Raw genomic sequence first — 27,677 nt, forward strand, 5'->3', positions numbered from 1 at the left:
TGATTTATTTCACTGTGTGAGATACATTCATAGGAAATTGAAATAAACATTTTACAGAAACCACTGTACCTAGGTCAGACTTTTATATTCACATTTCTGAAGCCCACCCATAATTTCACATTCAGTAATATGGTTCATAATAATTTCTGTTCTTCTGCACACGTAATCACAGCCCAAAGGAAATGGGAGAGTAACAATTCCATCAATTGTCTGATTTGCATAAAATGATTTACAAATAAAAAACGTTTACCCAGAGAATTGTCCACTACGGGATATTAACTCAATTCAGAAAGGAAAGAACCAGTTTTACCCTGCAAGTGGGGAAACTGAGGCTTACAAGAGAGCAGGGATTTGTCAGTGACAAACAGCTCAAGAGGAACAGAGGCAGGTTAGAGCTCAGTCTCCTGTGCTAGCAAGCTTTTGAGCTGTAGCAGAAGACCTTTTAACCTACTGGTACAGTCTAATAATTAAAGGTATGCATACAAAGAGAATTCTTGTTTCTTCCTTGTTTTGAGATGACAGCTTTTTACACTACATACACAGGAAAAAAATTGTCCTTAATGTTTAAACACAATCAGGGCTCCAGGTTGGACACATGACATATAACCTTCGAAAAGCAAGCAGCTACTTCAATGATTTAACTGGCTGCAGAACAAAGCTTTGGAAATGAACACTTTGAGCATTCTTATAAAGGGCTGAGAGATGAAAAGTAAAGCCAGTAACACAGAAGCCTTTGAAGCATCTATGGATGTGGACTTCAAATACTCACTGGCATGCACAGATATAGCAAAACTGGTTTTCTAAGCAAAACTAAGACCCTGGTAGTCACCATTCCACATGCAGGGGTGCAGTTATCTGCAAAGGGGCTAGTGAAGGGGCAAGAAATACTGCAGGGACAGTTTGTAGGAAGGCCAAGACCTGTTTTGTCCCACTCAAAACCTGGATTCAAGATATCAGTTTCAAATTAATGAGAAAAATATCTTCAAAACAAAACTATTTAACAATAAACTAATAGCACTTAAATATTTCACCTTGTTTTTCAAAAAGCAAGCCATGTTCAGTTATTCACAGGCTGGTCCTGCCCCTGCACCCATCAAAAGCAATTTACACATTTGCGTCTTTATTTCACAGTCTTAAGAGGTCATAGTAAGGAAACAAAGAAGAAATGGCTAGACCCTATTTTTACATACTACTGCAAATAAACCCAGTTCTGTCTTGGGAAATCACTGTCAAGATCAAAAATCTGCTCTGTGCAGATATGTGCTAACACTTGGGTCTCCTCCTGCCCTTCCTGATGTCAAGCCAAAGTTAACTTACCTAAAATATCAGTATAAAGGACCTGCTCTAGGTCACCCAGCATTGTTATTATGACATCTTCGTCCAGATGTGCAGTCCCTTCACGCAAGCACCCCTCCTCCTCCTCCTCTGTCCAGGTCCTGCTAGGGAAATGGGATGTGCAGGATGCATTTTCATCATCGGATTTTTTGCTGTCCTCATTGTCAGTCTGAAAGCCTTCACCTGCACACCAATCTCCTGACCTCCTGGATGTCCTGCTTCCAGAAGGTGGTGTCCCCAGAAATGCTTGGGGTGTGGTGAGGCTGGAGCAGCAGAGGGAGTGCACTGACTGTGAGAATGCCTTGGACAGGGAGCCTCTGCACCCAGCTTCTGCATCCCGCTGTTGGTAACTCTGGCTGGACTTGGAGGCGTTTCCAAACCAGTTCTCCCTGTATGAATATCGCCTCTTCTCCCCTTCACTGATGAGTGTGAGATTGGTCAGAGACTTCTGCTTCTGAAGACGAACACACCCTCTTCTAACCTCCGTGCCTTTAAACACTGACAATTCAGCAGATCGCTGCATCTTTCCGGCTGGAGCTCCAGCTCAGTTAGATTTCATATTTCTGCGATGGACAGCAGCTCAGTTCCCCTGAAAGGTGCGGGCGGTGCTCCCTGCATCGCCGCACGCTGCACCCCCCAGGAAGCACACACTGGCACTGGCAGGGAAAGCACAGCTGCAGGCACTCTAGGTACTGTAGGGGACTAGACAGGCACAGTCATCTTCTTTAAAATTACGCTGCTGTCTCTGCTAAGCCACTTCTCGTCCGTCACATTAATCTGCAGTACTTACAGTCATTTTCACTTAGATTTCTCTCAAGCAGAAGAGAGTTGATCAAACACTCTGCTCCAGCACAGAAGTAATCCCAAAAGCCAACTGTGTTTTCCCCTCTCCATCCAATCACCAGTCTCATCGGAGCGGTGGGCCTGCATCTCTTTCTACAGCTGCTGCCTTCTGAAATCCAAAGTAGGCACAAGTACTGTCTCAGGCTTTTCCCTCCCTCTCACCAGCTCATGACTGATCCTAGTGCACAGCTCTACACTTTAGATGGGCTGACACAGAACTGCAAGTACAGCCTCCACGTCAGAGCTCAATAAAGAGCCAAAATTAACCACTGAAGCACAAGCCTCCTTACATTTTAGTATTCAACCTGCATTCCCAGATATATAGCTCTTCTCTGCTACTGCAGTGAATGCTGCTGGCTGCCATGGCAGCAAACATCCTGGTGAATTAAACCGGAGACACAGAAGCCTCTGCCCAGTTTACAGTGCCACAGGTTTCAAGACACAGCTTCACCTGAATGGGATGTGCTACAGTAACAGATCTAGCTCGTGGTCTAATCATATTTTTCTCCCCAAAAGGTAAGGATGAAAAACTATTTCTTCCATATCATTGTTACTCCCTATGCAGGAAGCTAAAAGCAGACTTGCAAAAGGACCTTCAGTCTTGCAATTTCTGCTATAAATAAAAAAAATAATTTAAGATTATAAGGCAAGACATGGAACACAATGGCATTTGTCTGGTAAGATGATTCATAAAAGGAAATATTTAATTTCTTTCTCCTTAGAAAGCTAAGGAGTTTGCACTGTTTGGACCTCTGTGAGATTCACAGGCTAGCATAGAATTTGAAAAGCTGTAAAAATCGTTGTTTCACAATATTCTGAAGAAAAGCTATTATGGAGGAGTAATTTTTTTATAAAGCAATTTGGTATTGTGTCTGAACTACGTTCAGCAATTTTGAATGCTATTTTTAAATTCATTATCCAGAGAGAAAGAAGACTTATGTTTAAATGTATGTCTTTTCTCACAAAGAAAAAGGTATTAGTCCCAGAAATAAGGGACAGATGAACAAAGAAATAGGTGACTTTAATTATAATTTTTAGACACAAACTTTTAATCTAGGGGAAATTATTTTCACAAAACATTATGCAGAAATCTACAGGTAATAAAATTGCTGTATAAAAATATACTGCTTTTGTCAGTGCAAAAATATGCTCATCTCAATTCTCTACCTGAGAAACCCTGACAGACAAATAACCTTTAAAAATGCCACTCTAAGAATTACAAGCTGTTCACAAATTTCCTGTATGAATAAACAGATGTTAACAGAAGCCTCAGTGTGTATTTCTTGCCTTTCACTGGTTCAGTTTACAGTTTTTGAAGATACTCGGGGGAAAATTCTTGGAAATTTCAAAGGAAAGGTACATTTCTTCCTAGATAACTCTCAGAAACACAGAACAACTCAGCAAAAAATCAGTAGCCTAAAGTAATGGTAGTTTTCCATATTAAAGCACTGTTGAATTCCTAGAAAGACATGTTCCACATCAAGAGGAGGTACCACTCCCATCCCCACCTAGAAACCACAGTCAAGGAGGAGAGAACTGGAATGGTCGGTCTGTCTGAGCAGAAAACTGTCCCAAATATTAAACACCTATCACTTTTTCAGCATATTTCAGCATTACCTTTCCAGAAACAAAAGGTAAGACTGCTGTGTATACTCCCAGGGTCTGCCAGCTGCAGTGACATATGGGCACTTGGAAGGGTTTTATGAATGTGCTGGTGGCTGCCTGCAGCAGAGCCTGGTGTGGATGCTGATGTGGTTTATCCTCTGGTGTCCAGAGCTGGTGTGGTGTTGGTGCTGTCCCAGAGTTCCAGCAGTGCCTGCACACTCCTGTGTTGGTGTGCACTGACAGTGCCCTGTGCTGTCCCAGCATCCAACATGCCTGATCAAGCTATGGTTGTTAGAAAGTCCTCACAGGGAGGTACTGACAATAGAGAACTTCAAAAAGGAAGGGCAATCTCACTCTTTTTGTATTAATTAGTTTTATATCGTAAATTTATACTCAAATTGGTACAGTATTCTCCACTGCTATGTTTTGAATTAACAGGAAGGATAATGGTTTTTGGCTCAGTTAGTTGGAGCACAGTGCTAATAATGCCAAGGTTGTGGATCCAATCCCTCTATGGGTAATTTACTTAAGAGCTGGACTTGATGATCCTTCTGGGTCCCTTCCAGCTCAGACTCTGTGATTCTGTGATTTGGCCCTGTGATGCCAAAGTTCTCTTGGTGATTGTCTTGGAATCAAGAGAACAAGCTCTTTTCGTACCACAGGGAGCAAGTCTGAATCTGTCCCTGATATTTCAAACCATGAATAACTTCCCCACCTGTGCTTTCATGCCCCAGCACCTGCAGGCAGTGACTTGTCTCCATGGTAAGCTGTAGGCAGAGGTGGACCCGCTCTGCCTCCATGCAGGCTCCCAGAGTGCGTGGTCACATGCAGCAGCCAGCACTGCAGAGCTGCAGCTGGCCCCAGGAACCCTTAGGGGCAGGGCACACCCCTCGTGCTCAGCACTGCTCTGCTAGGGAAGCACTGCACAGCGTGGCTACTCAGCCACAGACCAGACACCAGACTGCCAGGATTGGACAGCTATAGTCAGTCCTCTTTCTAGCTAGCAGCAGAAATAGTTATGGCAGGAGCTCAAAAAATTTGACCCAACGAGCCACACCAAGCCTCACACACAGTGTTGGCAATAGGTGCCACACCCCTCCAGGCTGGAGGGGTTTCTGGTAGTGGCACAGCTGTGTCCTGGGCAACCCAGTGGGCCTCAGTGTCTCTGTTGACCTGTTACTTCTCCCTTCAGCAGCACTCAGGTCACAGACCATCATACTGAAAACAGAATGACGCCTGGACTCCGTAAGAGCCATGTGAGGGTGGCTGGCAGCTGCAGCGTTCACCTGCCTCATTTCCAAATACACTGAAAACACAATGAGTCAAATGCTTTTATACAAAGTTCCTGAGCTAATCACACAACCTTCACTCAGTCTTCCTGTGTAAAAACATTTTACTGCCTCTCTTAATTATAAAGTTGTATGAACTTCTCTTCCAATAATCCCATTGCCTCACTTGGTAGACTGGCCATTGTGATCACCCCAGATATGGCGGATATTTATTTATCTTAGACCAAATGCTCAGTAGAAACAACACTGAATTTATCCTCATACTTTACCATATCTCTCTGCAGGGTGTAATTTGCCAAAACATAAAATTCATACGTGGAAAAATCTCAGGTTTATTTATTGAAAAGTAACTTTCTAAAGCTCAGCTCTCCATTTTAAAAGGTTCTGATTTAGCAACCAAAAAATACATTCTTCTAAGCTAAGAAGTATAGGAGACTAGAGGAGAGCAAATGTCATGACAGCATTATTCCCCAACTACCCTGTGTTCTCCACCCAACACGCAGGAATACGTTTACATCAAGAATATCTTAGGGCAGTTCTTCAATCCATCACAGTCAATGTAAGATACTACTTTATTTTTACTGTCTCTTTCATAAAAGGAATTATAAAAACTATTTTAAGAACCAATAATCTTTGGGCAATTTTTGCTGTCAGATAAGACTTTCTTTGAAGTCTCAGTGGATGGTTTAGAACCCTACAAATGAATTATGTAATAGATCTGGAAATGCATAAGATTATGAATCTCTTCAGCTAAGCTTACTTGAAAAAAAAATGTAAACTATCCCTGCATGTATTAATTAACTGTTTCTTTCAGAGAGCAAAAAATTAAGCACAATAAACATAAAATATTAAAATTTGAATGTTTTTATGCTAATCCTGCAATTGAGATAGGCCTGTAACTTTTAAAAGTACTGTTTCATTTCTGCTTTATCCCTCAGATTTTTAATAATTAGTCAATATTTACAAATTCATGAATAATTACCTAATCAAACACTTCGCATTAAGCTCTTAGGACATGCCAGCACTTGTGAAAGCCAAATGTTATCACTGATTTCAGTTTTGTATACTGACATGTACAGTTTACAGTGGATTATTAACTAATTAAATTACTGACATCCTTCTCCAATAAACTTGGTGCAGAAGGTGATAAATGTCACAGTGATTTTAAGAAGAAATTGTCTGTAGTCTGAACAACTTGTTCCCAGCCATACCACGAATGCCAACAACCAAACTGGATTACTTTATTAACCTTCCTTTTCATTATCATTTTATAATCTTGTTTATAAAGGTATATTCCAGTTTTGTAGAAACTGAGTGCATAGATACTGAGCAGTCTTGTTGAGGTAAATGGTACATAAAGTACATACAAGAAATTGTGTTCATACTTGAATGCAGAATTGATCCTTATTTAGGTGTCTCAGATTTCCGTCTGGGATTTCCCGGACAGAGGTCTGCACACCTGTGTGCCACACGAGCAACAAGCCTGCCACACACAGAACACACCAGAACTACTCCTCAGGTGTCTCATGCCTACAAACAGGGCCCATTCAGTGGGAGTACAAGTATCACTGGAGCTGTGCACACAGAGGGGACTCAAGGTGTGCAGGAAGACTGAAAAACCGCTCCATGTGTGCTCCAGTGCTGATCTGCATGTGCACTGTGGAAACACTTAGAGCTGTTCTGGCTGAGCAGTGAATATTTAAAGGGGGAAAAAACCAGGAAAAAGTCTTGAGAAGCACTGCTTCAGATCACATCTAGAACAAATTCCCACCAAAGACATAGGAACAGATTTACAGTAGCTCTACCCAGATGCAGAACTGGCTTTAGATATATATACTTGAATATATACATAAACCATGTATATATTCACCAAGAGCAGCAGATTATTGGTGACAAGGCAAAAATAAAGAGGCTGTCCAGTCTATCAGGACAACCATAAGCCACACTTCTGAGTCCATGCCTACACCAGCCTCCCCATCTCCCTTGCCTTCCAGCAGTATTCTCTTCTCCTGACTGTGAAGGTAAACCCAAGAAATCACTTGCAAAGCAGTGGACAGGAAACAAGAATCTTGAGCTCTGAGTTTACCTTTCACCAGTTCTGAGTTGGAAGACAGGAGAGGTTATAAAGGTAACCAGCTCCCTTGGAGGAAGAAGACAGAACAGAGAAGAGCTGAAAATTCCCTCTACAGATTATTGATTTTACTTTCTGCTTTCCCATCACCACTGTTTAGACAGTAGCAACGGGATGTGAACTGCCTTGCTGGACACAGAAAGCAAAGCCATGACTTTTCACCACTACAGCAAGGAAATTAACTTGGGTTTGGTTCCTGAATTACACCAGGAGAATGGTGCCTGGCCAACCACTCCTAAATAATTTTAAGATTATTTTTTCTGCATCCAACTTTTGTGTTTATTATGGAGAAGTCCTGAACCAGACATGCTTAAAGCATTAGTTTAGGTTCAATTGCTGATACTGCTGCAAAGTGGATTAGGAGTTCTGATATGAACAGCTTGGCTGGTTATGGGATCACTAATCTTCAGCCAAGAAGCAATAACAAAAAGAATGTGTAAATACTCAGAAAGCAGTGAAACAGTTTATACAACAACATTGGGTAAAATATTCTAGTTCTGAGGATGTCAGCCTTAGTTCTAAATATTTGGCACTTCAAAAATAATAATGATTAATGAAGCAGAAGCACAATACAGGTGAGACAGAACTTTATGAACATACTCCTCCAAGCTGTTTAGTGATTTCCACAGATGTTCACTCTTTTGCATTATCCTTACTGATACTTACTTTTACAAACATATTGTACTAGGGTGGTGGCTACCAAGTTTCAAAAGAAGATCAAGATATAACAAAGATGATGCCCACCCATAGCAACAGTTGAGAATTTCAGGAAAAAGGTAATATCAAAATCAAAGAAACTGGATTCATCGCTTAATACTCTGAAAATAAGTGACCAGACCATAGAAATTAACCTTGCCTATCTCTTTGCTACTAGTGTCATCCCTTAATCATACCAGAATAAAGATGCTCTCAAGTAAGAGAATGTAACTGTTCTTTCTCATAGCTAATTCATCATGGAATAATCCTCTGAGCAACTATCTGCCCAAGCTTTTATCCATGTAGATCTAATAACAGAATCACCAATGACTTGGGTGATAGTTCATCCACGCAGACAATTCATTATTCAGCAAATATAGTACTTGACCCATTTATTCCTTTTGCTGTTAACAGTTAAATACAAGTGACACACCTCTGTTTCCCTATGCACACAGGAAGTCACTGACCACATTTTCCCAGTGTTTTTGCTTTACAGCAATCAATGGCTAATGCCAGAGTCTAAATAATCAGATTAGGAACATCTCTGGTGTCTAGTTTTCCTTCTGTAATTTTCTTTTTGATACAGTTTCATTTCTGTTCAGATCTGTAAAAGGTCATCAGACATGATATTCTGTTTGATCATTTCAGGAGGTATTGAATTGTTTGGGGTTTTTCTAGCCTCTCTCTGGATGATTCCTTGAAGTGTTTCTTGATTTGAGGTAAGTATTTAAATTAAAATCTTTATATATATTAGACGAAGAAGCCAAATTTCTAGAGTAATTAAAAGTAATTTTATATTTTAACAGTTATGCATCACTTCCAAAGAACATTACACCATTTTTCAGAGTGACATGTTTATCACAGAAGCTGGCTGCGCAAATAAAGGATGTTATAAAACTTCCAAAGAGACTGAGACAAACCAGGACAAAACATTTCTCAGGATGAGTCAGCTAAATGTCAAGACAGACCCCATAAATCTTGGGCATCTGATTTCCCTTCTGGTGGAGAGATAATTTTAGACTGATGTGTCAAATTAGTGCTTTAAGTGAGTTATATCCTGTGTGAGAAGAACCACATGACTCATTACAAATCCGTTTAAATGTTAAAAATTTGTGGTAAAAGGGCAAAACCATAGGTGAAACCAGTGAGATAGGATATCACCTATTATGTCTGTAAAATTATAAGAGTAAGGATGCTAATGAAAAACAAAACAAAGCAACAGCAATCATAAACCCTGAAAGCCCCAAATAACAGCTCTTGCAAAGAGTCCCTTTGGAACAACTTGTACACAATCCTGCAGTGCAATTCAGTCCTGGTGAGAAAGTGAGCTGTGGCACACTTTGCTTTTTGCACCCACAGGCAGAGTCATGGCCAGATCCAATGCTGATGTAACTCAGCACAGTTCTGTTGATTTCAAAGGCATTATTCCAATACGACTAAAACACCCCATCCCTTCAGCTTTGTAACCTAGTAAGGACTTTAATCCCTGTTTAGAAGGAATTCCTTGTAACACAAGCTTAGCTCTAGAAGCAGCTTATAGGTCAGGTACAATATTAAGGACTTGCTTGCTTTCTGAATATAGATTCATTTATAAAAGCAACACGTATATTATGTAATTTATGTCTCAGTTCTGATGTTATGATTTAATTTGATGTTATTAAATGATAGTGTTAAACTTTCTAACTTGACTTTCCATTGCTCCTCTTGGAACATTCAGTATGATTAAATAAAATAACAATTACATGAAAACGTAGATTGTGAAAGCCCAGTTTCTGCAAAATGATGAAGAGGGTACTTGAACAGAAGGAACCAGTTCAAATAGACATCCGTGGATTTGAAGCACTAAATATGCAACACCTATATTTTGTGTGTATTTAATACCACTCATGATTAGAGGTCAGAGGTGTTATTTCAATCCATCACAAAGCTCATGGTAAGAAACAGATGTAAATAAAGAAGTTCACAGTTTTCTCCTGGCATACTGTTACTCACCAGATATCTCCTCTAGGCACTGTTTGGCAGTCTTACTAAACGACAAATCCATTTTAGTAGGACTGGTACAGGAGTCAGCAGGTGGTAAAGAGGTACTGTCATTTTCTGAGAGAGTTCTGAAATCAAGCAAGAAGATTGATTATTATCATTATCTTTCATGTATTCATGGGAAAAAGTGCTACTTGCAGCTCCATCTACAATCATATCACTACAAGATGAAAATATAATTTCTGTCACATTCTTATTACGGTAGTTTAAGTCTAGCTGCACAAACGTACAAGCAACTAAGATTTCTCCCTCTCTCTGTCTCTCTCTGCAGAAACATCTTGTAGTTAATCCATGAAATTTGAAGCCATATTTTTTCCTCACTTTTTTTTTGCAGGGTTTGTCAACCAAATCTAGTCAGAATCCATTTACATTGGTTAAGTCACATCCCTGCACCCACATAAAGGAAATAAAAACTTGTAACTAATGAAATATTAAGTGAGAAAGGCCATGTGGGAAAAAGCTTATGCAAGGCTGGATGGAAATTTGGCCCAGATATTTAAATCTATGTGCAGCTTCTTTTGATAATGCCCCTTATATAACCCTGGGGAATGGGATAATACAAGTTTTTCCATTAACTTTCTAACAAATAGCTCATCTTTTCTTTGAGGGTATATTTCTGTGAATATCAATGATAAATTATAATGGGAACCCCTCACCCAACACAGTTAGTTTCTGTTATATGAAGGTAAATAGCAAGAAATACATGAGAACACCAATTACAATGAAGAAAATCTCACACACACACTTCTTAAAGAACAGTGGTTGAATCTAGTTTACACTGGAACTGCTGAACTAAGATGTCCTCAAATTACAACATGTACAACAAAAAGAACACATCTAAAGATATAATAGCCACACTTTGAAATAAAATTTTAAAAGCTCTTCACTTAAGAGTTTAAGTTCTTCCAGCTTTCCTGACATGAATAGCAGTCACTCATCTGACTTATTAAAAGACTAGTGAAATATTTATATCCTAATTTTAAAATGTAACATTTATAGTTCAATTTTCAAAATTCACCATAAAGTGTTTCCATTGACCAGCTAAACTTAAAAGAGAAACATTTAACTGTGTGATGTATCTGTACTTTATAAATAAAACTCATAAAAACAATGACTTATCTCTCAAAATAATTTTATAGCAACTTATTTTATTAAATAAATTTCCATCTAATATTTTCTTTAAATTCACTGAATGGATTTGTTATGTAATTCATAACAATAGATGAGGAAATAGATTTTTGCACAAAGATCAGCACAAATACTGACGTGGTGGAATCTATTGATTAGGATCATTCAAGTCAGAAAGAGAAACGTAAGTTATGCCTGATCAGATGCATTGTTTTCTTACCAATTTCTGTTCTTTTGAGATGCTGGAACAGACAACTCCTACATTAAAAACTATTTTTGGTTCTTGTCTGCCACACACTACCGGAAACACAAGCTCAGAACATGTTGCAAGGTTAACTATGTCCTGCCAACCTTGAACGTTGTTTTACCTTTGATGCTTGAGAGGAGAGTCTCTTAAGTGAAAAAGGAGCTCACTCTATCCCTCTGCAGTGAATACACTCCGAAATTCCACAGCCCCACCTGCTTTCCCAAAGGGCTTCAATCATTAAAATTTTAATTGTCTGAGGAAACACCAGAAGTCTCATGGAGGAGTATGGATTTCACGGCCACCCAAGTTTGCTTACTTGAGACTCCTGGTTATTTGTACTCGTGGTACAGACGGACTAGAAAGCACCAGCCCTTGGGCAGCCGTGATGGAGATACTGCAAGGGGGGAACAGGGAACAGGCTCTCACAAACAGCTCTTCTTCTACGAATCCTCCAGGGGGCTGCCAGCACTTACACACCACTCCTGCCTTTTCATGCATGATGGCCAAGGGCCTGATTTTCCCTGGAGTCAAGCTTAGCCCAGCTGCACCCAGAATGGTGAAAGACTAGACTAGGGGTGAAAGATTTCCAAGTAAAATGATGTAGGATTTTGGGGCTCCTGGGGAACAAGGAGGCCCAGATGCACACTGGGTACCTAAAACTTCAAGCTGTGTTGCTGTGGGCCCGTTGTGGGTTGTGATACACTAGAAGAAGATTATAAATGCCTCTTCTAATTTTTGAAAACTGGGAAATGAAACCGTGAGGTTTGTCTTCTATACTTCTGTCTTTAATGTCTTTCTGTGGGACATATTAATCCCATGAATGGCTCATGTGATTGCTGCAGGACTGCAGCACAGACTGAGCTAGAAGCAAGTAAACAGCAAATTAAGTGATCTGCTCATTAACCTTGCACACTGGCCTTAACGAATAATCCTCTATCCTCTACTTATTCACAGCCCACTGCCTTAAAAATAATTAAATTCTTGCATCTCTCTTGATATCAAGAAAAGGGAAAAGAATGTCAGTTTCATCAAAGGCAGCCCAGTGATATTTCCTTCAGTGCTGTGCATCTACAGTGCAGTTTATTTAGGCAACATTCATGAAGACAGGACAATCTGTTTCTATTTTAATCATGGCAATTTATCCCCAACCCACTGAGTTACATGCTACCTATTTGTAAAAGTATCAAATTCACTTAATGGGACAAATCCTTCTTTCAGTGAGACCTGCACAAGCTTATTCATTCTGATTAAAATGAGCCTGTACAGGGTAATTAAGAACAGAATTTGAAACACTACTTAATAAGTGGTCTTTAACACAGTCAGTCATTTCCTGTTTCTAATGAAACAGCCAGCCTTAGATAAACACAGATAACATCAAAGATCTGTTTTCTTTTTAGTTGGCATGCCAAAAGATATCAGATGAATATGATGGCGTTTTTCCAACAGCTCTCTTGGGATGCAACTGTCTTGAATGTGTATCACTGTCAGTGTAACAGACTGGCAGGACCACATCTGCAATATGAGCAGTTCAATCACTCATATTCAAGAATTGTGAGTTAAACTGGGAACAGATGCAAGGAAGGGCTACTAGGATGCTCATGGGGAAGAAGAAACCCTTCTGGAAAAAAACCCCACCAAAACCACAAAACCAGAAAGAGCTGATTTGGTTTAGCCTCACAGAAGAGAAGGAAGGGTATGATTCTCTCATATTTAAAAAGAGAAATCAAAGAGAAGGAAAACACCTTTTTCAGTCAAAGGACAATTAATCAAATATGTGTTTATAATGATTTCTTCACTTATTATGCTTCTTCCCATCTCTTAAACTAACACCTCTACAATGGAAACTTTTCTTGCACAATTACTTGAAAATCAATCATGGAAAAATGGGAGGATTTGTCTAATGACCATGTATTTGTTACAAGTAAAACTAGTGAGTAGAAATCTTTAGCACTACCTATGATTGCAAAACTTTGGTAGTGACTGTTGCTTTATTTTCAAAGCAGCAACATACATAATAAGAATCAATAATGCACTGCAGTATGACTTCAAGTCCTCACTTTATTGAAGAAAGTATGTTTAGCAGCATAATCTGTTATTAAATAAACGGAATTTTTTTTTTCTGTCAACTTAGTTTCAACTCCACAATCAGTGATACGGAAGTAGCTTTTGGTCATAAAAACTGTACATCAGTATGACTTCAAGAAATCCTGCACACATTCTGGTTGCTGAATCCTTGAAGAGTAGTATAATTTTTTCCCTAAGCCTATAAAAAACATCCTGAATAGGCATCTGGAATTTAATTTCACTGCAATTCCAGAGATACAACCAGATTATATCCTATTTCCCATCTGTTACAGCTCTGAACCTCCTACTCACCTTTGAAGCTATGGCCTAGTAGAAGAATTATGTTAATCACCATGTAGTAAAGGAGTTGAGAAGAAAGTTTTAGTAACCAGTAACACGTGTATTTATTACACTGATATGTCCTTTTTTCTCCCCTATCTATTGAACACTTTTCTCATTGCAGAATCATAAAGTAATTGAGATCAGAAAGATGATCTAGGTGCCATCTGGTCCAATTAATTTTTTTTAAAGAGGGTCTAGTCACATTAAGTTGCTCAGAGCCTTGATTTGTTGGATCCTGGACATGCCCAGGGACAGATTCCACTGCTTCACTCCACAGCCTGCACAAAATATTTCACTGCCTTTAAACTAAAACCATATTTTTTTAACTTCGAATCAGCACCTCCAGTACTATAAATTGCATCTGTTACCTCTTTTACTTTCACCCTGCGTTTCAGAGAAGAGTCTGGCAACATCTCTACACCAACATATCAGGTAGCTGAAGTTACCAGTTTCTTACGCTGCAGGGACAGAAGAAGTGCTAAACTGGTATTTGTAGTCCAGCATTAACGCTGAAAGAATAACTCTGCAGGACTGCAGCTCAGACACTGCTGAAACTTCTTCCAGATGTTGCTATCATCAAACTAAAACTTAGCTGGAAAATGGGAATTTAAGAAATGCACAACACAGAAGTGCAGCTTGGGATGATGAGCGGTCAGCTAATTCTCTGCAGCAATTTCTGTACCTTCAGCATTTCAGGCAGTAAGCAATTGCTGAGCAACACAGGCCCTGGGATTTGAGAGCTTTAGATTCTATATCTCAGCCATGGGAATGAGACCTCCTAAGCCCCTACAGTGGTTACTGGTGGAGTTAATAAAATAAAACTGAAGTGCAGTGCATGCATCCAATTACAACCCAACATTCTCCTACTGAAAATCAGTAGGATTTCTTTTTTGCCGTTAATGTACCTTTTTCCTGCAGTTTGCACTGTAGCGTAGTAAGTACTAAACTTCTGTGTCATTCTTCTCCATTTGAAATTTAAGCAGTACTAGGAAGACAGCTGAATTCTAAGGCCAGTTTGAATGCTGGGACAAGTTTAAGGGACTTGGGAAAATGGCACAATTTCCAGCCACCTACATTTCTGTCTAGGTAGAAGAATGTGTCATTTTAAGTGGCTGGTGTACTTTAAACAGTTACACAGTCTCTTACACCTTCCTACTGTATCAGCGCGGGGCCTAACCAGAAATGAGACTCGGGGACCGATCTGAGTTCATCGAGCATGCAGGGCAGGAAGGCTCGGTTTATTTACAAAAACCCATCTTTATACATTTCCTATGAGGCCTGTGGATTGGAGGATGGCATTCCCACCTCCCCACCACATTGGCCAAGGAGGCTGTCATTCAACCTCCCCTTCTCCTTGAGAAGGAATTCATAACAAGGGCAGTGTTTATAAAACATGGTCCTGTGTTTATATTCAGGAGCACGAGAAACTGCACATTTCTCCTTTAATATGAACGCTCAGCAAACCAGGAAAAAACCTCATGGCAACAACACTACTGTGTCTCCCTTATCAAGCTTTCTGGCAAATAAATTACATCTTCTTCAGTCTTACATCAGTTGGACCCTCCAATCAGCTTCAGAGGGGACACATAGGAGACTAAATAATATATTGACAGCCACATTTGAAAATAAATAATTACTTTCTGGCAGAATGGAAGAATTTAAATTATACCCATTTAGATAATCTCAAATGCAACTCTGACTGTTGCTGGTAATCTCTGAAGAGAAGTTATAATCCCGTATGAATTTAAATGTCAGGTAGTTAAGAGGAATAAAAATACAATCGGATATCAGACAGGGCAAAGTACCAAGACTGCAAAGCTGAATAATGCAATATCCCACTTGAGAACCTCCCAGTAAAACAGAATATTCTCTTTACTGTCCATTGATAAAAATACAGACTTCTTGAAAACATGACTATTAATAACTATTGTGGGTTTGCATTACTTACTTGAGGAAAATACAAGGCAGTCTCAAAAAAACTCCTTGGAATAATTCCTTTTCCTCACAAATCTACAGTAATATCCTCTTGGTTAACAAAAAATATTTCAAAATATATGGTATCTGCAGGTGCCAGCAACAAATCAAGAAATCACTAGCTTACTTATGCTTGTGCTAACAGTCTAAATAGATGACACAAGTATATTACAAGAAGACTTGTAATATCTTCTGCAGAACTCTAGATAAAAAGCACTCACTCCATTTTTACTACATTTTACTGACTTTTTTATAAGGACTGAAGTACAAACTCACAGAGCCTAGATATTCCTTGTAGCTGGGAAAAACCCCTATTAGTCTAAATGATAATCATTGTTTACTAAGTCATATAAAGTTGTTGAAAAGCACATCTGAAAATTCTGTGTATTAATTGTGATGACTGCTTTGAAAACAATTATGCTGAAGAACAAAAAATGTAAATATAGTACCCCAGGTCTTGCTCATTTCCACTCACTATATATCCACAGAAATAAATATGCTGACTTTGAAAATTTGGACATTTTATCCTTGATTATATTTATATTTTTCTATTAAATCATTGTGTTACCACACAATGCCCTGGATATTTTAAAGAAATTTAGTTACTGTGTATTTTTTTAGTCAGATTCTGCACTCAGTTAGAGAGATACATACCAAAACAACCTCCTCCAAGTCAATCTTTTACACTGAGCTTAATGGCATTTTAAGATCAGACACTGTCTCTGAGAATTTTATTTTCATGTGAGATTTAACTTCAAATACAGTCTCCTTTGCCGTTTGTTTGAAGCAAAGAGACAATTATTAATAAGAAATATTACTGGAAGATGCATGCCTCTATCACTCTTTAAAATTCAAAATACGTACTGCTTTAAGACGAAGCTTAAAACGAAGACATCTCCATCATGCAATGAAATGGCATCAATGTGTAATAAAATAGCCATTAAGCAGCACCTACATCTGAAGGCAAAGCACAGCTTTTTCTCTCTCCTTATATATGCACCCTGACACATATGTAGGCTGTCCCATGTACCACACCACAAATGCTCAGTATCACTGAGGTTATTCCAGATAGTCACTTGCATATTAAGTGCATACAGTGATACATATAATTTAAACTCAAGAGGCTCCGCTGCATATTAGCATAAATATAACCCATACTGAGCCTTTTCTTCCTCCCATATGATTTTCTGAATTCATCAGTCATCCAGATTGGTTTTGAAGCTATGTTTAGTTGTGTGTAATGATATATATACTTCCTCAGAGCCTACTTCATCACCTCTTTAATCTTTAGCCAAGATTATCCACAGTATTAGTCACTAACAAAAACTGGCAGTATATTTTGCTTAATAATGTATTTGTCATTTTATCAGATGTTAAACTTACCCACAACTGTAGTTAAAGCCCTCCAACAGCTGACATCTGAAAATATTATTCCAATCAGCCTGTCAATCTTTCTACACTTTTTCTGTCTTCTGAGTTTACAACAACGAATGTCCCAGCTTCTCTTCAACTGCTCTATCATATAGCAAAATAAATTCACAGAAATGTTGACACATTTAACTGTTCATTCTTCTTTTCTAGAGCCTTGGCCCTCTGAAGAGTTACTATTGCCTGTAAAAATCAACTGCCTGCAGGGAGTTCATCTACACCTGTTTCATGCAGGGAGTTCATCTACACCTATTTCATGTAGAAAACGAAATAGGTAAAAAACTGCAAACAGCAACCTTTTCTGTCTACACAAACTGTTGAAATATTTTTTAATACTTGTATCCACCGGTACTGTTACACATTCTGAAAACATCAGGAGTTTATTTTATGATCTTTTAAAAGAATGGTTAATTTTAAGCAAATATTATTATCAGTGAATAGATGTTGAGGTTCTTAGAATGCAAACAAGAAAATTCCCACTAGAAACGTGACTCAGCCGTGACCTTTCCGAAGCAGCACAGAGAACGTACCACATGATCTGTATTTCTAATCAAAACACCCTAAATGTTAAATGGTAAATATTTGCAGTGAATTGCTTTTGTACAAGGTAAAGACTCAGAGTTCTTGTAAGAAATTGTTCATAAAGTAACGTTAACTAAAAAGTAATATTGGGAAAACATTGTCATGATGCTGTGACAGAAACTGTGGGATCCACCATTATTTTATCCATTTTAGCTCTCTTTCCTGAATGGTAGCACAAACCCCAATTTTCCTCCATGATCTTACCTGTAAATGAAAGGCGCTACCGTGGCAGTGTTTGGGTGGCTGTATTGCTGCTGCTGAGGAAGCTGGACTACACCATTTCCTGTGCCTTGGCCACTGCCTGCAGCCATCGAGGCTGACAGACCGACAGAGGATCCTGGGGTGGGAATAGCACTTGGTTCTTTCCCTTCAGAAGAAGCAAGACCAGAGGAAGGAGAAGCCTTCTCACTAAGCTGAGATTTTGGTGTTGACTGGGACTGGTTTCCTTTTGTAGTCCTCAGTTTTTCAACCTCCTTACTCCCTGTGCATGCAGAGGAAGTGCTCTGCTTTGCTGTTGGCACCTTTGATCCAGGTTTTGGGATCCCACTAGAAGATGATATTAGACTTTCTTTCTTGGCTGCTGTTGTCTTGCTTCCCTTTGGGATTAAGCTTGCAATTTTTGAGCTCTTCTTTGTAGATGATTCAATGACCTGATCCTTCTCTTCCTTGACTGCTTTCTCAGTGCAAACTTTGTTTTTGTCCCTGTTCTTTTCCTCTTTGTCCTTTGGCTGTAGCAAAGACTTTTTATTGCTGAGATTTTTGCTGCCAGCTTTCGGAGGGGTTAACTTCGGTGATACTTTGGGACTGCTACTTGTGGAGCCGCCGCTGTTCACCCCACCACTTAAGACATCCATTTCACCACACTCTGAGAAGCTGTCATCCTCTCTTCCACTGTCACTGGGTCCTGAGCTCAGTGACAAAGGAGGTCTCAGAGCAGTCCTAGCATTAACCAGCTTGAATTTTTCTAGCATAGATTTCTGTCCAGATGAAGGGGGCTTCACACCTTCAGAAGGAGGTGGCTTGAGCCTGTCTGAAGTTGGAGTAGGGGAGGTTGCAGGACTGGGCTGCTTCACAGACAGCATGGTAGAGGTCGCGCTGTGTTTGACATTCATGGATTTGCTGCGCCAAGGCTTGCTGGCACTTGGAGAGGGTATGGCAGAGACCTGCTGCTGCCCGGTGCTGGTGGGATGCTGCACATTTCCATTCATGCCTGCAGAGGGGGGAGGACCTTTTGGTGAATCTGCTTGAAAAACAGAAAGAAACCATAGTGGTATAGTTACTCTCCCATCTCCTGCTTGAAGGTGATGTCATACCCTGGCATTTAAAACACACTTACATGTGATCTAAAACAAACATAATTTATATGTGCATGGAACATGAAGGACACTAATAGAATACGCCTTTCTTTCCACCATTATCATGGTGTTCGATACTTCCACAAGTCCAAGAAAGCCTCAGAAACACCTTCGTTACAACATATTAATTATGCAAATCAAGCCTTCCAAGTAAAGATTTTATTTTTTAATCTGTAATAAAGAAGTTCTTCCAATCACTTGTTCATAACAAAACACTGAAGAAGAAAAAAAAGAATGCTGCAATTATGGCAGAAAAGCAAACTGGACAAGGAGGGGTTTGATATTTAATGAAAGAAAAATATATGCTAGAAAGCTACAATTTTGGGCAAGAGGAGAAGGTTTCAGTAATACTGAAATTAGATGGATAAAATCAATAGTCATAAAAGCAAAAAAGGATGATGACAATATATTTTTTAGTTTTAAGTACTGTTAACATTATTTAGCAACTTCACGAACTTATCCCAGTACACTTTCATAGGTAGAAAAAACTTTTATCAACAATTTCACCAGTGTCAGTACTTGAAAGTTACAGTGATACATCATCTGCATGGGTACAGCAATGATAGCTGGTTTGGCTCTGAACTCAGGTAGGTACAGAAGGCTCTGGCACATTCACTACATTTGCATCATCCAGGAACTTCAGTGGATCTTCAGAATGAATGAGAACAAGGCTTCTTCTGCAATAATCAAACTGTGATGCAACTTAACAGCTGTCATTTTCATCATCTAGCCTTATTAATTGAAACAGACCAATGCATGAAAGGGTTAAGCTCTTCTCTGTGAAGTTCAGATTCCCAAGACATATCTGAGTATATAAACACCATCACTCTGAAACACCAGATAAATGAAGTGGCAATGGCAATCAAATCCTGTGGTACATAGCTATTTCAGCAGCTGACATATATTCTTTGTGGATGTATCTTGCCGTGCCATTCAGTATTGGGACTGTTGGGGAATTAGATGTAAGCTGGTCTATAGTATTTGAATTCTGTACTACAAAAAGCTCATGAAACATGCAATGCAGATATAGTTTGTGTAATGACAAAAAGAGTTCTTGATGCTTTGCATATACACATAGTATGTCATACCTTGGGCCCCTCGCATCTGAATAATATCGCAGATGAGAATGCTGAGGACAGTTGTCCCTTCAGCACAGAGTATGAAGTAATGCATCATTTTCATTTTTGCAGTCTCAGCCCTAAACCTCAAGTAGAGATTCAACTACCCATCTGGAAGTCTGAAGGCTGATAATACATTCAGGAAAGGCAGAATTTTGAGAATATTGAAAGTGAAGCTGTTTTTCCTTTAACAAAGAGAATGTGAACATAGCAAAATTTACTGCTCTGAACAGAATTAAGAAGTTCTAGTTTAGAAATATTTAAAAAATTCTGAACAAAAGTAACATGACAACATATAACATTTTTACTTGCTTAACTCTGTCAGCAACTAGTTCCATTAAGCCAATCATCTCCACCTTAACAGATGCTATGGAATTCCATCTGCCCAGTGTTTTTTGTGTGCTCCTCACCCTGGTATGTAAATGCAACAGCACTACATGGGGGACATAGATGATGAAGGGACTGAAGCATCTCTCCCACAAGAATAGGCTGGGAGAGTTGGGCCTACTCAGCCTCCAGAAGAGATGACTGAGAGGGGACCTCATCAATGTATACAAGTATCTAGTGGGAGGGTGTAAAGTCAGGTTTTTCTCAGTGGTGCCAGCAACCGGGTAAGAGACAACAGGAAGACCCTGATGCACGTGAAGTTCCACCTGAATATGTGGAAGGACTTTACTGTATGGGTGACTGAGAACTGGAACAGACTGCCCAGAGAGGTTATGAAGTCTCCATCACTGGAGATACTAAAAAACCATCTGGATGAACCCATGCTCAATGTGTTGTGAGATGACCCTGCTTGAGCAGGGGGATTGAATCAGATGACCCACTGTGATCCATTCCAACCTGACACATTCTGCGATTCTGTTATGAGCTCATTCCACCTTCACAAAAGGTTTTAAGCTGCTCTGCCAAGTCCTGTTCTAAGCAAGAAAACATTAACTGGTAAAGCTTGCTTCAGAGTATTTTTGGTGACAGGCGAACCTGCAGCATATTTCCCAGGCTCCAGGTTGCACCATGGAGCACCTTTGGTGCCCAGCTGCACAGCTGATCCCTTGGGATCAAGGCAGGAATTATGGCTGTGCCCCTGTTCTTGTGTAGTGAGCCTCAGATGCCATAAGAGAGCCTGGGGCCAAGCACAGCTGTTGGAAATTACTGCAGCCCTCAGGCTTTCTAATTTATACCAGGAATCAGCCACAGGGCTGATGAAAGTGGGTGTGCACTTGCATACATCTTGCCTTGCACTAAGCTAGCCCTACATACACAGGAGGATTGGGGGCTTAAGCTATACCAATAGTTTTGCAGAAGAACAATTCACCATAAGAATATGCAAAGCTAATGCAGAATACATGTAACAATCTGTGAACAGCGGGATGCCACTACATTCTGTTGTATTATTTATGTTACATATTTATGGCTTCAGGCTATTAGCTTTACTGCCAAAAAAAAAAAAGTGTTCTGATTAAAAAGAAGAATGCCTGCCTTGCCATATTTGCAGCTGTATAATATTGAAATCATTGAGGGGGAAAATGTAAAAAGAAGAGTATTTACTGTTTCATCAGCAGCTTGTTCTGCTGCTTATACACACAAAAAATACAGGTTCCTGGATCCACTGGTATTTATTTGATCCCTATGTCACAAATCATAAACAGCAACAAAAAATTACAGAGAACTTTAGCTTGTCTTTAATCTTCAATTTAAAGGGCACCCTTAATATTTCTGCAAGGAATGTGAACTGCATGCTCTCAAGAAATATTGACAACCTGTCTGTATGTTTAAAAATGTGGAATTAAAAGATCCATTCCCTGCCACCTCCAGCACAAATGCATTACTTGAAGCTGCACACAATTAACTGCTTTCTGTGTATTCAACTGGGCTTGGCTTTAGCTGCTCATTACACGAAACTTGTCCCCACCTTGTGGTGATTTTGAGACAGAGTGAACCCAGCATATGAAAAGGATTTCTCATTTCTTGTAAACTGAATTTTACAAGAAGTCCGTTTTGGGCTTAACCCCTCATTTTTGAGATGATCATTGAGTCAGCTTCTGGTGAAAACAGTTTTGCATTCTGCTTGAGAACTCATTGCTTCAGAGATCAACCTCTGAAAAAAAAGCATGGCAGAAACACAATACCCTCAGATGTTCAATGCACAAAGATAAATTTCTATCATAATCCAGCAAGACTATGACGATCAAATGGACATTTTTAAATCCACTTTTTATAGGCTGTTGAACAAATAAAGGATATGTGAAGAGTTGAACTTGGGGCCAGTACATAATCAACCTCCTTTGTCTTTTCATCTGTGACCTTTATTGTGTTCTGTGCTGCTTGAGAGGACAACCTCTTAACAACAGCTCCTCCACTGCAGCAAAATTACTCACGATAATCTAAATATTTGGTAGCAGGCAGGTGTCCAGGTTATACATTTTTAGTCAGTCACAATAAAAAAAAGTTAGTAGAAAACAGAAGAGTTGCAAGGGGTTGCTATAAGAATGTTTGAAGGAGTGGGAGATATATGTAGAGAGATTAAAAGAATTCAGCTTGTTCAACTCTCCCTTTTAGCTGTCCATGAGAAAGTCACAACCCCTATCAGGACAAGAGCACACCACCACCAGGGACAACTGGAAAAATAGTGGCACCAGAAGAAACATACACAAACTAGCTACAGATGTACATACTGGCCAGAGATGAACAATTTGCATCAGCATCATCACACAATAGAGTTCCAGGGCAGAGTTTCTCAGAGTTCGTATGGGCAAAATAACCACTACTGTTTAAATTGAGTTTGGAGAAAACAGAAACACCATCTTATATCACTAAATTATATTGAAAAGCTGGAAATACAACTCCATGACAAAGAGACCTTCATCAGTGTTCAAATAAACTGTTTGTAAGATCTAAGGGGTAAAGATTTGTTTTAAAAATGTGGCATGAATTAGAACATTCTTTCTTTGCTGTACTCAAAATGTGCTGTTTTTCCACCTTATTAGCAAATCTGAATAATCGCTTCATTCAAATAGTTTAATTTTCCTAGTTTTATTTCTATCTTTATGTTATTAAATCAGAGGCAGATAAATCTGACGTGTATGAAAAGCAGGCATGTTCTTTGAAATTGATCTGCAAGCTGCAAAGTCCAGGGGAAAAAAAAAAAAATGTGCTAAAGCTCCAGGTGCAAGTTTCAGCTAATGGTTTGTTCAATGTTCTGGTGCATTCTGTTTCAGACTTAGCCAGAGCCATACACAGTTACCTGTGTCACATAATGGATCGGGTCTGTTGGTGAAAACTGCTCTGCTTGGTAAAGAGCAAACCTGTATTTGCGCAGGGGAGCCAGGTTTCTTACTGAGTTGAACTACTCCCTAAGCAAAGTTCAAAGGAGATCATTTCAGTGAGAGACTAAGTAATGGAATACTAAATAAGAGGCTGATACCACATCTTCTTTTGGACCACCTTCAGGTCTCCTTTAACTTTGTGACTACACATCCATTCCCCACTGTGGCTGAGTGACCGTGTTAGCCAGGAATGGATTAAAAGTACTACCTATAACTGGATTTAAAAAAAATATCTTATGCTGTATATATTTTCTAAGTCTCCTTATTGCATATACGAGAAGGTGTACAGCAGAGAAAAATGTATCAACAGTGGTCCGTCCTTGAGGAGGTTTGATGGTCCTGGTATCTAACAGCTATTTATTTAGCATTAGTCATCTGTTTTAGAAATTAGAGGGCATGAACTGTGCATGTATTCCAAAAAAGCTGGTAAAGATATCGTGCACCAAGCATCTGCATCAGAAGCAAATAATTGAAATACAAGGCCTCTTATTTGTGCTGCAGAGTAGGGAAATATCAGTTTGTTACTGATATTTGTTGCATGGTGAAACTACTTTTTAAAAATATGGGTTTTGTATTATTTTATATTATTACTATTGTAAAGGTTGAAGTTTGTTTCCAAACAAATTCTTCAAAAAATCTCAGGTTATAGAACATCCTAAAATACCTTTTAAAATATAAAAAAAATGGAAATCTCATTGTAATATTCAAAAATTAGTCACTATAATAAGTTTAAAATATAGCATGGCACATTTGTTTTTCTCTTTAAGAAAAGTAGAGCACAGCGTATTCAAATACAAGTTCTTCTGTTCTTTTAGGATACTATGAAAGAATATCAGTTTTCTACCCTTGCATTCACAGCAGGCATTTTCTGTAATGAACTTCTCCTTTATACCCTAAAACAAACTTGTATTCATCTTGGATTATCATGTAAAGTTAACATTTATTCCTCCATTCTGCTGTTTTGATAGGAAAAAAAAATACACATGGAAACATCTCAAATACAGTAGTCTGCAGAAATGCAGCATTACATCTATTTTCTGTAAAATGAATTGATTGACTTTACAAAAAAAGCCACCCCTTATCCTCTTGCAAGTGGTGACTTCACTCAAAACCCCATCAAGGTTCTCATTCTCTGCTGTAAGGAAATGGGGAAGTAAAGAAATACATCATGCAAAAAGTCACATAAATGTACAATGCAATGGAAGCCTTAGCAGTCAAAAGACAATTTCCAAGTAATGAGAAAAGAATATTATCTACATTCATGTCTCACCTTGAATCATTTCATTATCACATATTTATGTAGCAAACATGTCAACATTGTGAAGTAATTCCAAAACCTAAACTGTGGTACATACCTTCACTCAAGTAGCCACATCTGCTTCATAACTTCACTATCGTATTTGTGAACTATACAGTGTGTGCTCACTTTTCACTCTGATCTCTTTCTAGTTTTAGCTTGGATGTCTTGACACAAACAAGTCCTTGATAAAATAAAACCCACTATAGAACTATGTGAAACATTCGATCCTGATAGTGAAAATAAAGAAATAACTATTGAAAGGATGGTTTTATATCTTCAGATACAGCTAGGGGCAAAGCGTGTTCATCAGAATTTTGTAAAAAAAATCTGGATAGCTGCCTGTTGCTTGGATGAAGAACATTCACTGCATACTTGTTCCTCCCACAGACCCCAAGGATGCAAATGGGTAGTATGTATATTGTATCATTTTCAACTGGGTTCTAACCCAGAGATATGAATAAAATGCCGTTCATTACACAAAGGGAAAAAGAAGGGGAGGAAGGGGATGAATTAGTTACACAACTCAGAAAGCTGCATTTTTGCATTATTCTTTTTGAGATAAAGCCTGAAAAGGCACATTTTCCAGGAAAATAGTCAGGGTGAGAGAAACGGAAGGACCCAGGGTACGCAGCTCATTGTCACAATGGCTGCTCCAAATCCTTGCAAAATTTCATTTCACATGCAATCCTTTATTCAGTATTATGCACACACTAAGCCAGGTTCTGAAAGAATAGATATATGTAACATTCTGATGCACATATAATATTCTGATTCTTAGCCATTAGAGGCTATGATGCCAAGTCCCTGGAAAATGATGGCAGCATTCTTTCAGGGAAGAGCAGACTTTTACATGGAATAAGATTATAGGCATCCAATATGGATTTACTTTGTAAAAGTTGCCCTGTGATATTTCCATAAAAGATGGATAAAATATGATTATAACACCTTGAAAGTTTTCACATCTGAACTTAAATCCCAACTGAACCACAAGTCCTAATTCAGGCCTCAATTTCTGTACCTATTCCTTACCAAGTCAAAATACTACATTCACTTCTTTGACCCTTGTGGATAGTTCTTTTTTTTTCCTTCTTGTGTATTATGGAAAGTAAACTTAGTAACTTTAATCCCTTACCTTTTTCATTTCCGTTTGCATATTGTGGAGGCTTGTTTTTGTCAATGCTGTTAAAGCTCTGACTTCTCCGATTTAAATTGGAAGCTCCCTGGACTTTGGTACTGCTGCCTGCAGCTGGCACCCTTGAGGGTCCGGGAAGCCTGGAATGGTGAGAAAATCAGTGAGAAATCAGTGGGAAATCTATTAATTTTATGTAATACAACAATGCAGTGGAGACAGTGTGCAAATATCAGACCACAATTTTAAACCAACTAAACCCAATGAATTCAGGAGGCAACAACAAACAAGAGGATTCAAATTAGTTAGACTCCACAAATGAAAATTAAAGCTTATCCTTAAGCACACAAAAGGGAAAAAGATGCTTTCTAGAGTCACAAGACATGTAAGAAGATGCTTTGCATTTGCCATTAACATTGCTAAAACAGATTCACCCTAACCAATATTAACGTGCAATATGAACCTTTATTAATATGTCACTTTTGGAGAGGAAATATTGAAAAAATAGATGAGAAAGCACAGCAATACATAGTTGAGAAATATTTTGTACCTCTTACTTTACTAAATTTTTCACAGTTGCGTTTAGCATAAAAGTTGGCTTTTTAGTTATCTTCTTCAGTTATTTTTCAGAAGGCTATTTGCTAAAATACTTCCACCTTACTATTTTAAATGAAAAATATTGAAAATACTTATTTTATCTAGATGATACAGATACATTTATACCTTTTAGATAGAAGCATATAATGTAGACTCTACAATTCATTTCTTAGTATTTGCTGCCACCATCTGAATGTTACTATGTGGCTATGCTAAAGAAAAAAATGTAGATTCTTGTTGTTTCTGGTTTGTGTAAGTCTGTATCTTTTAAACTTTGTTTTGTGCTCTAAGATTCCTTAATATGTACCTACTTCAAACGTTCTGAAGCACCTTAGTGGGCACCCCCATTCCTTTCCAGTTTTGTTATTTCTTAGAAAAAATTAATTGCTCAAATCATAGGCTTTTGCCATAGAAGAGCATCTCTCTTCTGTTTCTTGGTTATTGGAATGATTTTAATAATGGCAGTGCAAACTATACCAGAGTTATCAAATTCTGTTAGTTTCACTTTATTATGAAAGAGCAGCATTAGGCGGAAGAAAAAAAAATCACATTACAAAGAAGTACAAAACATTTGAATTTTTTCCAAACTTTTTTGTTTATTTAATACACTGGCATAAAAGACATGTTCAAATAATTTTATTTTATTTGCAAACGTATGTAAACAGCTCCATGTTCTCTTTCTTTACCAGTTTAAACCTCAGAGAACCAATCCAGTGGTTATTTTCACGGCTCATTCTGGCCGCCAGCCTGCCCTGTTGCTCTGTGCCGAGCCCAGAGCAGACTGTCTCTGCTCTGCAGCTGTACGCGTGCTAACCTTTACTGTGACCCGTGAATTCGAGTGATCTTCTGTTCCCTGAAGAATGCACTAAAACAAACTTAAAAATCCATTTTCTCCTTCTCATTACCCTAATTTGACAGGCAGTAAGAGCCCTGAGACCATTTGTCAAAGGTAATGACAAAAGCAATGAAAAGGCATGTGCAACACTAGAAACTCATCTGTTTTGTTAAAATACAAAATAGTTCTGCATATATTCTATATGCCAGAATTCAAGAACTTGCCACAATAAGCACATTATGCATGAAGTCATTTCCTCTACACACTTTCCAGTTTACCTCATTTGCTGACTTTCTTAATTGAATTCAGGTTT

General features: G+C 38.7%; 1 protein-coding gene across 1 annotated transcript in view; it reads right to left on the bottom strand.

Moving 5' to 3' along the window:
* The window catches only part of NAV3 (neuron navigator 3), a 267,877-nt gene that overhangs the window by 113,435 nt on the left and 126,765 nt on the right, over positions 1 to 27,677 (bottom strand). The window contains exons 7-9 of the mRNA XM_063396422.1: positions 25,936 to 26,075; positions 17,909 to 18,944; positions 9,892 to 10,007 (exon numbers count right to left, since the gene is read on the bottom strand). Coding sequence (XP_063252492.1) covers positions 9,892 to 10,007; positions 17,909 to 18,944; positions 25,936 to 26,075 — 1,292 coding nt within the window. The remainder of the gene's footprint in view (positions 1 to 9,891; positions 10,008 to 17,908; positions 18,945 to 25,935; positions 26,076 to 27,677) is intronic.

The sequence above is a fragment of the Prinia subflava genome, chromosome 4 (genome assembly GCF_021018805.1).
Source record: "Prinia subflava isolate CZ2003 ecotype Zambia chromosome 4, Cam_Psub_1.2, whole genome shotgun sequence".
In the NCBI taxonomy this organism is placed as follows: domain Eukaryota; kingdom Metazoa; phylum Chordata; class Aves; order Passeriformes; family Cisticolidae; genus Prinia; species Prinia subflava.